Below are 17,493 nucleotides of genomic sequence, written 5' to 3'. Positions count from 1 at the left end.
CCCTTCAAAAAAGTTGGCAGGAAAAAAAGCAGACAAATAAAGTGCTTGCTTAGTAAGGACGGACAGAGAATAAACAAGATAAGCCAGCTACCAACCAGGCTTTCTGAAGGTATGTGCAGCAGAATCTGAGGGTCCACAAAAATGTCATTTATGTTTTTTCCAGAAGCATAAACTTACTACTTAACCCAAACTAAAACAAGACAGATCCCCTGTGTCAGGTTGTTTCTGACTAATTCATGGCCATAGACACAATGCCGACTGCTGGCAACCTCACAGGACAGAGTAGAACTGGTCCTGTGGGTTCCCAGACTGTAACTCTTTATTGGAATAGAAAGCCTCAAGTCCCCTTATCTTCCTAGTATACAACTTTACTCAGCCTCAGACCTCCTGCACAATTGGGAAAAGAATGCCCCTCGTGGGGAATTCTGCTTTATCCTTGCCCATTCAGAGAACCCCAGTGAGAGGTCATACCCTGAAAACCTAGCTAAAACCTCTAAGAAGTCACTGCTACTTCTTTTATTTTATGACTGTACCTTGTCCACCTTTGGTACCTTGTTCTAACTAAGCTGAAGCTAGGTTATAATGGATTTTCACATAATTAGCAAGGTAAAGCTATAAAGATTATAGAATCCTAAAGAAGACAGCAGGAAAAATCCCTTAGTACAAAAACAGGAGTATCTGATGAACTCTGTGCAGCAGGGAATGGGCTGGCCTTTCTTCTCACGCAGAGAACTAAAGAAAAGGACACTTCAGGTTCATATTTGCTGACTTGTGTATTCTCCCAGACACAGCACAAGTTTCCCTTATGTGAATGGAATTACTGCCTGTTCAGAAGGCCATTCTTTTATGTCAAATAATAGGTAGCAAAATACAAAGGATCCCGGTCAGGGTATAAAAACTCAGTAGCTTATTCTTGTAAGCTTGTAACAGGAGTCGTGGTGATGCAAGCGTTATGAATTCTGCTATTAACCAAAAGGTCAGTGGTTCAGAACCACCTGTAGCTCCACAGGTGAAAAAGCCTGGTGAGCTACTCCCATAATACCAGCCCAGAAATTGTAGCCTAGGACACCTATGGGTTCATGAAGGGTTTATACCAGTCAAAACTGATTCAAAAGCATCTACAAACCATAACAAAATCCTGTGACTTCCCCACCTATCACCCCCTTTTCTCTTTTACCTTTTCATTGTGAATTGAGTGAAAGTTTATAAAACAAATCCTTTTTACATTCAGTAATTCATGCATTTTGTTTCATGTCATTGAAAACCTCTTATTACTCAAAGTAAGTCAGCTAAGAAGTTAAGATCTCTCAATGAACCATGATGATACTAATTATTATCAGTATTAATGAGCAAAACAAGATCAAGCCTGGCCCAACTGTTTAAAATCATATAAGTTCTTTCCGGTGAGCCTGACCCTATGCTAGGAATTATGAGCATTTCAAAAGAAGCATAATTAATGTGTAATCTCTACTTTAATAATCTATAAAGATGTCAGAAACAGTAAGAAATGCAAGACAATGTAAAAACTAAGTGTAAAATGTGGTTCAACCTAAAAGTTTTATAAAAAACTTGAAAGAGAAGTATACTGTGGGCTGGGACAAGGAAATGGGGTGAGGACTAAGCTGGATCCTCAATAATAGGTATAATTTGAATTAAGAAATTAGGGCATGAGGGCATTATAGAGGGGAGATTACCTGATAACACAGAGATAATAATACCAGTTAGTGTTTATTAAGCACTTACTAAACACTAGACAATTTACATACACCATTTCATATTCTCCTAATTCTATAGCTGAGATATCCAATATCACACAGCTATTAATTGCAGAACAAGAGATCGAAACCCAAGTGTACATCAATCCACAGCTGAATTTTTATGAGTTATGAAATGAACAGAATAAATACAATTAGGTTAATGAGTTTTTTCTTTTTTCTTTTTTGGTTAATGAGTTTCTAATGGAGGGTTATATGCATAAAATACTGCACAAGAACTCTCCTACACTATTATTGTTGCTGCTATGTGCCTTAAAGATGATGCTGCCTCACAGTGGCCCTATAGAACAGAGTAGAACTGCCCTATAAGACATAAAACTTTCCAGAAATATAGAGTCTCATCTTTCTCCCATGGAGTGGCTACTGGGTTTCAACTGCTGGCCTTTCAGTTAGCAGCAGAATGTTTAAAAAAAAAACAACACTGTACCACCCAGGGTTCCTTCCCACTAGGCTAGTTATCTATCTATATTTTGTCTGCAAGTGATAAAGGGTCAATGCAGGTTCTTTAGCAGAAGTCACAAAATAAAAATGACATGTTTGAGAAATTAATTTCTCAAAAGTATGTAACACAGGGTGAAAGAGTGAAATTATAGCCAAGATGAGCAGTTTGGAATCTACTGCAAAATGCAAGAATGAGTTGAGGGTCTGCAGAGGACAAAGGAAGCTGAAATACGAGAAGGCACACAAGCACAAAAAGATGGTGAGAAGCAGTAACTCCTAAACAAATGCACTAATGTGTAAAAAAAAAAAAAAAAGTAAAGATCAAAACTTAAACCATGCCATAAGTCTAAGACTAGATCAGCATTCACACTGTCCTGGGGTGTAATGTCATGTCTCCCAGGGTGAGCAACTCAGAACACTCACCGTTGACTTTGTTTATATTGCCTTGGATTTCGGCCTGCGTGAGCAGTTCCTCATAAACATCCCTCTCTCTCTCTGAGTTCTCCGTCTGAACAGAAAGAGAAAATAAATTTGCTCAGGTGTCCAAGAAGACCAAAGACATCATGGATGCTCTTCCCTCCTCCAAATAGAACCAAGAGATGTCAAGGACTTTAGAAAGAACACAGGGAACACTGTATGACTATAACTTAAAAAAACAGATGCAGATCCACCTGTTTAAGGACAAGCACAGGGGCTGCTCTCATGGAACTGGGCAGGAGAAGCCGTGCTGAATGGGTCCTGGCTGCTTACCTGTGAGGCAGCTGGGGCTAAGGACCTGCATCTGGCCTCACAATGAGCAGGAAGAACACTCGTGTCACCTTTTTCACAGCCTCACATTGGGGGTAGCTGGCAGGGGCATGGCAGCAGCTAATTGCTGGCATGACAGTTTGGCACCTATCTTGGATTTGTGATTCCTACTCTAATGAGAGCTAGGAAGATGATGCTGACAGTCAAGTTGCCTTTGTTTTCTCACCCTCTGGACACATTTCAAACAGTAATTTCAACAAAGGATGAATAAATAAGTTCATGAGATTATTTGAGATTCTTAGCTCCTTATGGATATGGGGGGGGGGAACCCCCAAAACTGCTGTGCAGTAAATTCTGATTAATAGCAACTCTACAGGGCAGGGTAGAACTGTACCTGTGAGTTTCCGACTCTAACTCTTTATGGAAGTAGAAAGCCCTATCTTTCTCCCTTGGAATGCCTGGTGGCTTCAAACTTCAGATCTTTTGGATTGCAGCCCAACATGTAAACACTTCACCACTAAAGGTATGAGAACTTTGGTTGAATGATTCTGATTTGAATAACTGGAGCTAAGAATCTCACCATCTCCTTTCCTATCCAAGAATATTTCACCTCAAAGCAGATGGGAAAGGAGACAGGCTACGGTACCTTTTAAAATGGGGCTCTTAATTTTTAAAAATTGATTTTTATTATTGCTGTTGAAAATACACAAAACACTCGCCAATTCAATTTCCACATGCACAATCCAGTGACATTGACTACATTCTTCAGGTTGTGCGACCATTCTAGCCTTTTTCCGAACTGTTCCTCTCCTGGTAACCCACTGCTCCCTAAGCTTCCTAGCTAACCTTTCAACTTCTGTTTCCAGTTTGATTCCATACAGTTCTTTAAAAGAGCACAATGTTCAAGGTTGGCATTCCTGACTAATTCAGATAACCTAGTATGGGATTTAAGAAAGATTTCAGAAGATACTTTTGGTTCAAGGTTTAAAGATGATCTTGGCAATAGTTTCAGGAGTTCTTCCAGCCTCAGCAGCTCCAGAGAGTCATTGCTCTTTTTAACGTCACACTCGAGAGCTTTATTTGCATAAATTTCATGAAGAAAGTTAAATCAAAATGATGTCTAATACCCAAAGATTCCTACCATATATGAAATTCCAGGAAAAAGAAATGCTAAAAACAAACAAAAAGAAATGCTTATGAGAGCAATCAGAATGGTAGCTACTTGGGGCTGGGGCCACAGTCAGGGGATTGGGAGGAGGTAAAGATAGAATGAAAAGGGGCAACAGGGAACTTCTGAGGATGACGGTACCGATTGTGTATAGTACTGTACTTAAAATGGGTGAATTTTGTGGTATGTAGATATACCTCAATAAAGCAAGCTTTAAAAATGTAGTGATATCAAGCAATCAGAAAAAACATACATTGCATCTTTACCCTGTTTTTAGCATTTGTCATTTTGTCCTGCTTGGCTTGGTAGAGCACATCCTGGTAAGTGGAAGACAAGGCTTCTTCAAGATTTATAAGCATGGCGTTGGGGTTTTTCAGAGCTGCAAAGGTGTCGGTTGGAACTTGATGGTCAATAGCTTCATTAATAGCAATGACAGCAGCATGTACTAAAAAACAAACAAAACAAAAACCAAAGTATAGAATACTGGGGTTAGGGAAAGACTATACATTGCACAAATAAAGCAAAACAGTAACTTCTCTACTACAGAGAGACATTCCCTTACAGAAAGAAAGTTTGGGGTTAGAGAAAAGGTTCACTGGTTCCTACTAAAACTGGTCTACTCTTTATGATGGCTCCATCCCTGTTTGGGACCGCAAATTTGGAATCTCACAAGGATTCATAAGATACTTTGTTGTGGAAATTTCCAAAATTTAATTATCAGTCAACATAAAAATTAAGAGATTCAAAAAGGCACTGAAATAATAGAGGATTCATTTCTAAATACCCTTTTAAAATAAAAATCAATTACTTCTAAATCATAATAGCAGAGGTTACAGCAGTACTTAAAATCTTATCTATTGACTTAAACTTGCTAGCAAAATTCTTACTGTCCAATATCATCACTATAATATAATTATTGGAAGTAGGAGTAACTGTCCTATTTGAACCCACAAAATTGTCCTTTGCTTACATGCAGCTTCATCCACGGAGAGTTCATTAGCCAGGATGCCCCCGATCTTGCTGAAGGCAGGCATCTGGATTCCATACTTCTCCAGTTCAATCTTCATGTTGTTAATTTCTTCTTCTACAAGAAAGAATTACAACCCACTCAAGCCAGGGCACCAAAAATAACCATAACAAGAGAACAGTCTCTCAGGAAACAGTTTTCCAAAATGGCAACTTATGGCATTTCCTACAAAGAATGTCTGAATGGAGCTCAAACACAAGGGTATCACAGACCAGTTAGCTATCTTGGGCTTTTTAATCAAATCACTAGCTGCTTTAAACAATTCCATTTCTAGGGCAGAAAGCCAAAAGAGAAGAGAAAACAATGTGTAAGGTTTGCCCCTTGCCCTAGGTCTGATGAAGAACATCATAAATGAAAGTTCTGCATGGATGGGAAGTTTAGGGGGCAGTGAGGAGAAGTCCATGGTGGTAAAATAATAAGGGCAGCAATGGTGGGAATTGTGACACAGAGTGAAAAATGAAACCGATTTGATTGCGATGTACCTGTATAAACTGATGAATGTGTGTATGTGTTCTGTTGTGTATATTGTCACCCAAATAAAAATTAGCTTAAATTAGGAAATTTTAAAATTAAAACGTTATTATAAATTTCTTAAAACTCTCAAACTTACACGGTAATAACTAGTTCACAAGATTTGCATCTATATTCCTCCTAACCAAAAATGCCAGTGTCTTTTGTCTCCCTAAGCTCCCTTCTTCTTCCTTTACTATTATAAGGTTAGAGAAACAGAAGCATCTAGTGAGAGCAATTTCTAAACTGTCACCTTGCAAGACCTCAGTCTCTCACACATACCCCTGGCTTTGCATACCAATTGATGCTGGAAGGGTAGAAGGACTGCTGACAAAGCTTTTTCACGATATATGAACATTTAATGTTGATGTTAAGATCATATCCAATTGACATAGGAGAAATGAAGCCTGAAATTCCAAGTTCAACGTTCTTTCCATTACACAGTGAGGAGGAAGTTATTTTATTCTTCTTTCATCTCTATTGCCAGTGTTTTTAAAGCCTTAGTTCTTTAAAATAAGTACTATTGCTTCTCGAGGCCTTTTCTACAGAAATCAAACATTTCCTGCCAAGTTCTTAACACCTTACCTGTGAAGTCAACCTTTCCATACAGGTCTTGAATCTGAGGAGCCAGGCCAAGTTTGAACAGGTACAAACTAGAAAACATAATATACACAGTAATTAGGCCTCCCAGTTATATCTACCTACTCCTCTTATGTTAAAAGAGGACGGCAACAAAAATAATATAATAGAAGCATTCTGAATACTGTGCTCCCAATATCCTTTAATATTTCCTTTTGCAGGTACAATATTTCAGAGCTATTTTTAGTTTTTTACACAAGAACACTGTCCTAAAAAGTTATACAATGAAAGCACTGGACTCAGAATCAATTGATACAAATCCATGTCCTAGACCCTGCACAATTAGATGTTAATTAACGTTAATATAATTAATATTGGTGAAATGTCTTCAATTCTCTGTTTACTTTGCTGTAATCAGTAATTTTTAAGTAACAAGGCATTTTGGGAAAGTCTCCCAAAAACAACTCAGATAGCAAATCTTATTTAAACTGAATCTTTATTTATCTGGAAAACTGAATCCAGGTAGCTAAGGAGTTTTAAATAAAACTTACATTACATATTTTTACCTTTTTAATTAAAAAGAAAACAATCTACTAGACTCTAAAGCTTCATTAAAGCAGAGGCAATATGCTCTTGTCGTCAATGTCTACCCAGAGTCTAGCATATATTAATAACTATTAAACAATTATTTCAAGGAGTGTTGGTGGTGCAATGGTTAAGCGTTTTGCTGCTAATCACAAGGTTGGACGTTTGAAACCATTACACCTGGTGATCTGCCCCTACAAAGATTGAAACCAAACCAAACCCACAGCAATCAAGCAGAGTCCAACTCATAGCAACATTATACGGCACAGCGGAACTGTCTCATTGGATTTCTAAATCTTTATAGAAGGCCAACACATTCTTTATCCACAAAGGCTGGCAGGCCCAAACTGCTGACTTTCAGGTTTGTTAAATGCTTTAGCCACTCACTGCAGCACCAGGGCCCCTCTACTAAGCCTTCACTCCCAAAAAGGAGTCTCAAAACCTCACCACCATCACGTTTATTCCTACCCACAGGGGCCCTACAGAACAGGCTAAAACTGCCTCTCTGTGTTTCTGAAACTGTAAAACTTTATAGGAGTTACAGTCTCATCTTCCTCCCCCAGAGAGGCTGGTGGTTTTGAACTGCTGACCTATGGTAGCCCTATACCACTAGGGCTCCATAAAGACTAGAGCCTAGGAAAGCTAGGGCCATTTTACTGGGTCATACAGACCAAGTCAGAATCAACTTAATGGCTCACACGACAACCATGGACAAGCGATCATCTGTAAATCTGAGTTAGGGTATCTGATTTAAGGTCCTTAGCCAATCAGAATCAGTAAGAAGGGATCACTTTACAGACGCTGACATTAGCAAGACACTGAAAGTCTAACAAGAGAAGAAATACAGACATACATTATTAGAAAGAAATCCCAGAAAATCGGTGTCTATAGTTCATATAAATCACCTATAAACCTTACTATCATCTAAATATAGATATTCAGAACACGTTATAGTCACAGAACAGACCAGTGCTTAAAATTTATTAGCAAGCTCAAAAGAATGATCTAAACAGTTGACCAAATTTAGTTGAATTTATACATCCATGAGCGCTACTTATTTTCCAAGAAAAAATCAATATGAAACTATATAAACTTCACCTCTCAGAAGGTTTTAAACCTATTCAAGAAATATTCCAAAGCAAAATAGCTACTAATCTTTGTAAATATAATGCATTCCCTTTTTTTTCATTTTTATTTTTTATCATTTACTTTTATTGGGGGCACTTACATTTCTTATCACAATCCATACATTCATCCAGTGTGTCAAGCACATTTGTACATATGTTGCCATCATCATTTTCAAAGCATTTTCTTTCTACTTGAGCCCTTGATATCAGCTCCTCATCTTTTCCCCACTCCCTCATGAACACTTGATAACATAGATTATTATTATTTTCATTTCTTACATTGTCCTCTGTCACCCATCACCCACTTTTCTGTTGTTCAACCCCCTGGGAGGGATTTACATGCTGATCCTTGTGATCAATTCCCTTTTTCTCCAAACACCTACCCCTTATCCTCCTGGTATCTATATTCTCATTGTTGGCCCTGAGGGTTATCTATCCTGGATTCCCTGTGTTATCTATCCTGGATTCCCTGTGTTTCGGGGCTCTTATCTGTAGCAGTGTGCATGTTCTGATCTAATCCAATTTGTAAGGCCTACTTGAGGTGATAATAGTGGGGTGGGGGGTGGGGGGGTAAGCATTAAAGAACTAGAGGTAAGTTGTATGCTTCATCGGTGCTATACTGCACGCACCTGGCTGGCTATCTCTTTCTTGTGACCCTTCTATGAGGGGATGTCCAATTGTCAACAGATGGGCTTTGGGTCTTTACTCCTCATGCGCCCCACCCTTCCACCTCCCCATTCACATTGGTATGATCTTGTTCTGTGTTTTAGATGCCTGATACCTTATCCCATTGACACCTCATGATCTCTACAGGTTGGTGTTTCTTCCATGTGGGCTTTGTTGCATCTCCGCTACACGGTTGCTTGTCTATCTTCAAGCCTTTAAGACCCCAGATGCTATATCTTTTGATAGCCGGGCACCATCAGCTTTCTTTACCATATTTGCTTAAACACCCATTTTGTCCTCAGCGATCATGTCAGGAAGATGAGCATCACAGAACGCCGGATTATTAGAACAAAGTGTTCTTGTGTTGAGGCCCATTGTTCATCTGCTACCTTAATTTTTAACATATAGATACAAGTATATAGATTTATTTCCCTCTCATTATATATATATTTATATATGTACATGCCTGTATTTAGACCTCTATAAATGTCCTTTGCCTCCTGGCTCTTTCCTATTTCCTTTTACTTTCTTCTTGTCCCACCATCATGTTCAGCCTTCATTCAGGTTTAGTAATTCCTCACTGTTACATTGCCCTCGATTTTAAGCCCTACTAGGCATCCTACGCTCTTCTCTCCGTTGATTTTAGTTCACTTGTAGTTCCCTTGTCCCTGGGTTGGTTGACACCCCTCTTCCTTTCTCCCACTTCCCCTTTTCCTATATCCCCCCAGAACCATCGGTTCCACTGTTTTCATCTCCAAATTGTTTATCCTGCCTATCTTATCTAGATAGACATGCAGAGACATTAATAAGTGCAAAAACTAGGCAAAGCCAAACAAAACAAAAAACCAAAACAATAACTTCAACAAAAAACAAAAACAAAATAACAACAAAAAGAAAGCCAAAGACAAAAAAGGAAAAGCCTGCAAATCGTTCCAGGTCTGTTTTTTGACCTTTAGGAGTGTTTTCTAATCAAGTCTGATGGGGTGCCACACTCTGTCTCCAAATTCTACTTTTGGTATTCCCTGGGGATTTCATCGCTTTGCTCCCGTTGCTGCTCTGTGGCATGCCCTTGGTGTTTTGCCCCAGTGTGATGGGGTCAGATTGGGCACAATTCCTGCACTGTGTCTCTAGTGTTGTTCCCCGTAGCACTATGGTTCAGTGAGACACATCATGTCCCATGGTGGGGCTGGCCCTATGGTCATCTCTGTGCATTGTCCCTTTATTTTTTGATTAATAGGCTTCAGCTGCACTAAATCAGTAAAAAGAGTCATAACCTCAAAATTGCTATATAGGATAGTTATGAGTCAGGAAAGACTTGATGGCAATGTTTTTTGTTTTGTTTTTCAAGGATACCACCTGGCTGCTGAAAACAGTAAGGGAAGGTAATAAATATATGGGCACCTATTTCTTTGCTCTCCTTTTTAAGAGTTATTTGGAGTATTTTTAGGAAATAATATAGCTATGTGTGGAATCATAATAGCCACTATTTAGATCCTCTTACTGAGAACCAAAAGCACTTGACCTCAAACCTGAGAAGTGAAAATCCTAAGGGTAAATAAACATTCCTTGTGGTCTTTGTTCTTGCTCGCCCAGGCCCACTTTTACAATTAAGTTGTTATGTGCCTACAAGGGGTCAGGCCTCAATGAGATCAGACGGTATTTTCTTTGCTCCTTTTTCAGCTGTACTTTACAGCTGTGCAGAGAAGGAAGCTGTGCTGAGAAGGAAGCGGTGCTAGCTTATCTGGATTCCAATGACCTTTGCTGATGGCCGAGGAAGTCACTAGCTAATCTCCAAGATTATTAGTAAAAGTTTACATCCGGCACTTGATTCTAAGCAGTATCTAACACAGGTCCACCATTCTTTAAATTCTACATGCCAGAAATGCTTATAATTCGAATTCTCAGATCTTAGAAAAATTGTATAATGTATCCAGTGTTCTAAAACATCCCCAGCATCACTAATCAATTATATTACTTTTCTTCAGAGAAACAAATCATCATATAAATAGATAAATACAGATTATAATAACCACATTCATTCGAATCAGATTTTGCCAGCAAATGAGTTTGAACCAAACTCATTCAATTGTCAGAGCTTTGAGGCTTTCTAAATTAAGGATAGGAGATTAAGGACGTACTCAGCCCAAAATCTATTCTTAGAAAGATAAAAGAGCAGGGGAAAGAAAGTTTGCAAATATACACAGAATGACAGGCTGGTATCTTATCTGTGGAATGCAAATCCACAAGTATAATTTAGTATGACTGAGGTGACTTAACAACTTCTGGAAAAACTCCGGTCAAGATTTTAAAATGGGAAGGTACAAGAGGGGAGAAAATGAAGGCTACAATGCTTTCCTATCACTGCTGATCCAAAAGAGAGAGATGGTCCTTCATTCAATAGAAACCCTTCCTTGAACACTGTTGTGTTTTCTAGTAAAAGAGGTTCTGAACACAGTTATCAATGCTTTTTACATCTAAGTATTATGAGGTGTTGCTAACCCACCTTTTAGAAAAGAAATACACTATAAGAGAGTAAGGAAACCCTAAATTACCTAACAAGGCACACTGTTCTTTATAATACTCTCTAAGCATAGACAGCATACTCAAAAGAAATAGAAAATAATAGCAAACTGACTTCTTCTCATTCTCTTCTGACTCCATTCTTGCAAAAGCACAGTTAATTCTTCATCTCTGAGAGAATTTGAGAGCCTAGGGACCACTAGCAGAGAGATATTCTGCCAGCTTAGCCACTGTGCCTGCCAAATTCAGGTATCCATTGTAGGTACAACCTCCACAAGGTTATCAACATAGAAGACCTCATGCATCACTAAGCCAATCAAAATACTCAGAATTAATTTGACTTTGGCTAAGACACTTATTAGAAATTGCTACATTCTAACTATTTCCATAGACATCAGCCATCCTCAATACTTAAAAAAATTTTTTTTTCTTCAGGTTATCACTATGGTTGGTCCAACATCATGTTATATGCCTGAAGAAAAGCATGAGTTAAACTAGTTAAAAAGGGCATTTCAGGTAAAAGTACTAACATAACTGAAGGTCAACAGTACAAGAGTATCAGGCATGTGTGGTGAAAACAGCAGAGCTCAAGTACTTGGGGGACTGAATGGCTGGAGATGAGACAGGGAAGGAAACTGCAAGAAACTGGAAAGGAGCCATCAGAATATTTTATGGAGGGTCTGATACAATCAGAGCTGTTTGGGAAAGCTGCTCTGGCAGCAGCACAGCAGGAAACTTCTTAGAGGTTAACACAATAGTCCAGGCCAGGAGCCAGCTAGTCCTCATTCTTCTGTTTCATGCTGACTCCAGTTTTGCCAAGAATCTGACACATTTGACAAAGAAACTGGAGGCCACAGGTTTCTTATGGCTTGATGTATATAAATGGCATGGTTAATATATACACATATAGGACGTTACATAAAAATGGGAGCCCAAGGAAAGAAATCTCATTTTCGCTTTCCCATCTTCTATCATTACTACTCACTTTTAACATCTCCGGTAGTTTTATGGCCATCAACTAAATGTGTACCATTCATTACACTATTAATACTATCCTACAAGCTTCCCAGTTCCTTCTAGCTTCCCTCCAACATCACTTCATCCCTCTAATTTACTACCTTGTTTTTAAAAGCAAAAGATCTGGAGCTGGGTCTTCTTTCAAATTGACTATGTTGTGCCTATTTATCATATTTGTTTTGGTATAATGAATATTAAATGACTTAATAACAGGAAGGACCGCGATGATTTAAAAAACTGTAACTCAGCCTACTGGTATTTGCTGGCATTATTTGAAGATAGTGATAAAATATAATCGTACTTTTAAAGAATATCAAGAAATGATTGAAGTTCATTTTATAATTCAGCTTCTAAGTTTGAAACAAAATGGTAAATAATGGTTTTCAAATATATAGTTATCATTTTTAAAGATATTTCAATAATTTTTAAAAATCATTTTATTGGGGGCTCATACAACTCTTATCACAATCCATACATACATCAATTGTGTAAAGCACATTTGTACATTCATTACCCTCATCATTCTCAAAACATTTGCTCTCCATGTAAGCCCCTGTCATCAGCTCCTCATTTTTCCCCCTCCCTCGATTTCAATAATTTCAAGACACTTCTCTTTCATTTACAATTCTGAGTGAAATGGATAGCTCCAAGAAACATTATATCAATAAAGATCACAGAATTCTTATGTAAACAGATATTATCTATTATAAAACAAAAAACCAAACTCACTGCCATGTAGACAATGTGTTATTTCTGAGACTGTAGCTGGTTACAGAAGTAGAAAAAACAGTGTTTCTTCTGAGGAGGTGGTTTCGAACTACCAACCATGCGGATCACAGCCCAATATGTAGCCACTCTACCACCAGAGCTCAATAACTCCTCCACAAACTCCCAAGAAAAACAGCGATTGCCCGACATTTTATTACAGTAACGGGATCCTATCCTATTTGAAAATCCTTCTACTCATAAGTAAAAAGTTCCACAATTTAAATGCTATTTCTAAGCCATATTTCATTAAGAAAATCTGATTACCTGAGTGCATGGATACAGTAGATGCATCTTGGCATATTCTTTCGATCATAAATATCTGTAGTTTCTGGATAAAAAATCTAGACAGAAATAAAAGAAGTTGAGTGAGTTATCTACCCACTGGAGTACATTTTGATCATTCACCAATCATCAGTACAGAAATAAAGCTTTGGACAATTAGAAAACATTACTGGCATTCATTAAATAACTTCATCAGGTGAACAGACATTTTGTGGTAAATAGTACAAGAACAGAATGCTACAATATAGACTGAAAAGCACTATCCCACAGGCTTTCATTAATTATAGTCTGACTTACACTACTAGCAAGTATACAAGACCTCAAAGAACTACAATTTTTTCTAGCTACTGTCTACCATACAAGGAACCTGGAGGGGTAGTTGGTTATGTGTTGCGCTATAACTGCAAGGTCAGCAGTTTAAACCCACTAGTCACACTTCAGGAAAAAGATAAGGTTCTCTGCTTGTATAAAGATTTATAGCTTTGGAAATCCACAGTGGTGTTTATAAAGGTCACTATTAGTCAGATACAACACGCTGGCAGTGAGTTTGGTTTGGGGTCTACCATGCTTAACTTAGCATGAATAATACAATAAACATTTATTAAGAACTTTACAGAAATCACTTTATTTATATAGTTAAAAAAGGTATTGGAATGTGTTCTAATACTTAAGGAAGTAGGAAAACACAGATGAAATTGCTTAACAGCAGGGTGTGTGAGTAAAATTGGGTTAGGTACTTTTACTTAATCGCACATAATCAGTTACGTGCATTATGACGTTTAACTACTCCATTAGCCTATAAGCCACACTAAGGCAGGGACCATGCCTAGCTAATGCACTGCCGTTTCCCTCAATGCCAGACCAGAACACAGAAAGAGCTCTATTTTGATGAAGAAGAATGTAGTGGTCCAAGAGCAGAGCAGATTTTGATTGTGAATAGCCTTGAATTTCAAAACGTAGTCTCACAGCAACATGCTACTGTACAACTCAATCTGTAATTTAGGGAATAAGGGCTTAGGGGCAACAGTATACTGGTAAGAGGAAAACTGAATTGTGAGGTGACAAGAAGAATTTGAATAAGCAATAAAGGCTGTAGGAAGAGTTCTGTAGCACTTTCTAACTCTACTATAGCACTTAACACATTACATTGTGTTTAGTTATTTGTTTATATAATTGTTTTTCCCACATTACCTATGGCTATTAGGAAGAACGGCTCTCTCCCAACCTCTACCCCCAGAGGAATGTAAGGTATCAGAATCATCTTTCTCTGATAATTTTTCAGACTATACCTGTTTATCACCTGAGGTTGAGATGATGCAAATGTGACCATGGGAAGACCAGTATTACAAAGGTACTGAATGTTTTAAAGCAATAGAAAAATAAGTCGGGTAAGAAAAGGAGAATCTGATGATGAAAATCTTGAGAGTCAAAAAAGTTTGAATTTTATATGCAGACCACAGAGAAGGATACTAGCTTTAGAACCAAAGATAAAAATAGCATTAGGAAAATCTTATGGAACCAGGACACTGAAACTAGACATGAGGCAGTAGGTACACTGGAAGGCTGTTTCTACAATGGAAGACTAAAAGAGAGATTTCAGACAAATGGAGAAGGCTTGGGCAATACTGGATTTAGGAGTCCAAGGAATCTCTTTAAGTTTTTAAAGCAAAGGACCAGGATAACAGCAACATTCATTTTTAAGAAGCTACCATTTATTATAAAGAAGGGGCATTCATTTGGGGGGAAAGGTAGGGTTAGTTTCATACATGAGAAATTCTAGATGATAACAAGTTAACCAAGAAGATATGTCTAGCAGACAATTGAAGGTACTGTGCTTATCTTACAGAAGAAATGTCCTTGGAATAACTGAATGAGGATGAGGGAAAGTAGTTATAACGATTGTACTTTAGGAAATATCTACCACTGGGTATGAAAGACAAAGCTTTGTAGTGCCGTAAAGAGTTACAGTCTCAGAAGCCCACAGGGGCAGTTTCTACCCTGTCCTGTAGGGTTGATATGAGTCAGAATTGACTCAAAAGGTAGAATAGTTGAAAAACAAAAACAAAGAACTAGTTAGATTAAAATCAATTAATAAATGAAAATTAAAAGAAGCAAAAAGAAGTCAAACCAATTAAGTTTTAAAAATGTCAAAATGCACCCCCCCCCAAATTACAAGCACTAAAATAATTACTGTATAAAGTTTCTACAATTAGCCCAATAATAGACCAAAGAAAGTGATCAAGGAAGCATCCCAATAAATGGGATACAAATCCTGTCAATGATATTATATTGTGGGATAGTAATTTCATACTACATTACTATTAGTTTTCTAGACCTACATCATGCAGGGTGAATATTTCAAAGTTGATATTCACAATGGTCCTGAAAGCCTTTGGGGGAATACTGTATTTGCTGCGACTGTTAGGCAATTTTAAAAGGTAATACAATTATTTAAAAAAGCGCTTTGTAGTAACACTACCAGCAATAGCAAATATTAGCAAAGCTCTTGGTATCATTCAGAGTTAAATTATCATTGCCTATTGGACATAATCTGTAAAAACAGATATAGGAAACTATATTGGTACACTGAAATGCCAAGGAGCTATAAGAAGTTGATGTACTGTATCTCTTGACATTTGTGGGCCCTAATTCTCAAACATACCAAGGCAAAGAAGAAAACTTCAGCACATTACTCTGAAAGAAAAAGAGGACACGAGCTAGTCTTCTGCAGACTTGGCTTTGGATTCAACTAAGTTCAACATATACAAGTATGCAACAGCACTAAGCTGAACACCAAATAAATTCATTTCCAAGTAATTTTAGCCACTTTCTAATATTCCTCAACCTTTTCTTTCTCCTCCTTTAGTTGCCAGAAATATTTACTATAAAATATACAAGAAAGTAGTAAAGAAAAAAAACATCCTTCAAGCCCCTCACATAGAAATAAAAACTGTGTTTCTTATAGATTTCCCCACAAAACACTTACTGTATTTTTCGTGATCTCATCTTAGCCAGATCACAAACTTTCATAACCTTACTCTGCCTTTTTCACTTTATACTTCACAACTTCCTTTGATAATAACAATTATCATCAACCTTCTCAATAGAGGTTCAGTGTTTATAACACTTAATAATGCTAGTGAAGGATATAGACACCCTGTTAGCAGAGTACTTATTTGTTGAGGTGCTAACCACAAGGCCAGCAGTTCTAAACCAGCAGCTAGCTCTGTGGGAGAAAGAAGGGCTTTCTACTCCCATAAAGGGTGATAGTCTCAGAAAAAAAGTTATGTTTCAGAAACCCAGAGGCAGTTCTAACCCTGGTTCTCTACGGTCACTATGAGTCAGAAGCAACTTGATGGCAATGAGTTTTGAAGTGAAGGATGTATAATTGGCTATCAATGTTATTTCAATCATAAGCAATATGCTGAAAAAAATCTTACTTACATATCTTTGCACATTTACTTGAGTATTGCTTTGGGAGAAATTCCTAAAAATAGAATTCCTAGGTCAAAGAATATGTCTTAATTTTTAAAGAAAGGATGCCCATGGCTTTAAGAATGACAATACAGCCTGGCTGTTATAGAATCCAGGTAGAGATGGGCAGCTAGGGATGGCAATTTCACTAAAAGCAGCTACATTCCTAAGCAAAATCTCAGAGTTGCACATTCCAATACCAGAACTACAGAAGTATCACATTGCTCCTACAATTTGAAATTGGAAATGAATAATCCTTTGTACTATGCCTTACAGCAGTGGTTCTCAACCTGTGGGTCGTGACCCCTTTGGGGGTCAAATGACCCTTTAACAGGGGTCACTCGATTCATAACAATAGCAAAATTACAGTCATGAAGTAGCAACGGAAATAATTTTATGGTTAGGGGTCACCACAACATAAGGAACTGTGTTAAAGGGTTGCGGCATTAGGAAAGTTGAGAACCACTACCCTACAGGTTTAATATTCTGAAACTGGAAGATGTTATTTTAAAAATATTTCCTAAAGCAAAACTCTAGCTAACTTTGAGGGTGCATAAAAAGCAAATTACATACATTGAAAGAGTAGGTTTTATGGTATGTGAATTAGGAAGGAAAAATTATACTATCTTTTAATTCAAATTGTTCACAAACTTTTCGATAAATGCTATAATTCGCATGGCATAAAATATATACTTATCATTGAAAACAAAACACTGGTTTAATGTAGTAAATTATATCATAGGGAAATTATCTAGGGGGAAGTGAAGCAGAGATAAGGACTAGAACAAAAAATAGGGATAAAAACAG

The 17,493-nt window shown here is 37.6% G+C and overlaps 1 protein-coding gene across 1 annotated transcript in view; it reads right to left on the bottom strand.

The window, feature by feature from the left end:
• IQGAP1 (IQ motif containing GTPase activating protein 1) overlaps positions 1 to 17,493 on the bottom strand; it is a 118,136-nt gene that overhangs the window by 52,822 nt on the left and 47,821 nt on the right. The window contains exons 4-8 of the mRNA XM_004708091.4: positions 13,195 to 13,271; positions 6,254 to 6,321; positions 5,102 to 5,215; positions 4,398 to 4,576; positions 2,640 to 2,724 (exon numbers count right to left, since the gene is read on the bottom strand). Coding sequence (XP_004708148.1) covers positions 2,640 to 2,724; positions 4,398 to 4,576; positions 5,102 to 5,215; positions 6,254 to 6,321; positions 13,195 to 13,271 — 523 coding nt within the window. The remainder of the gene's footprint in view (positions 1 to 2,639; positions 2,725 to 4,397; positions 4,577 to 5,101; positions 5,216 to 6,253; positions 6,322 to 13,194; positions 13,272 to 17,493) is intronic.

Source organism: Echinops telfairi, unplaced genomic scaffold, assembly GCF_000313985.2.
Source record: "Echinops telfairi isolate 266 unplaced genomic scaffold, ASM31398v2 ScPeMD7_7;HRSCAF=31, whole genome shotgun sequence".
Lineage (NCBI taxonomy): Eukaryota > Metazoa > Chordata > Mammalia > Afrosoricida > Tenrecidae > Echinops > Echinops telfairi.
The sequence above is the reverse complement of the archived record's forward strand: the minus strand, read 5'-3'. Positions and strand labels throughout refer to the sequence as shown.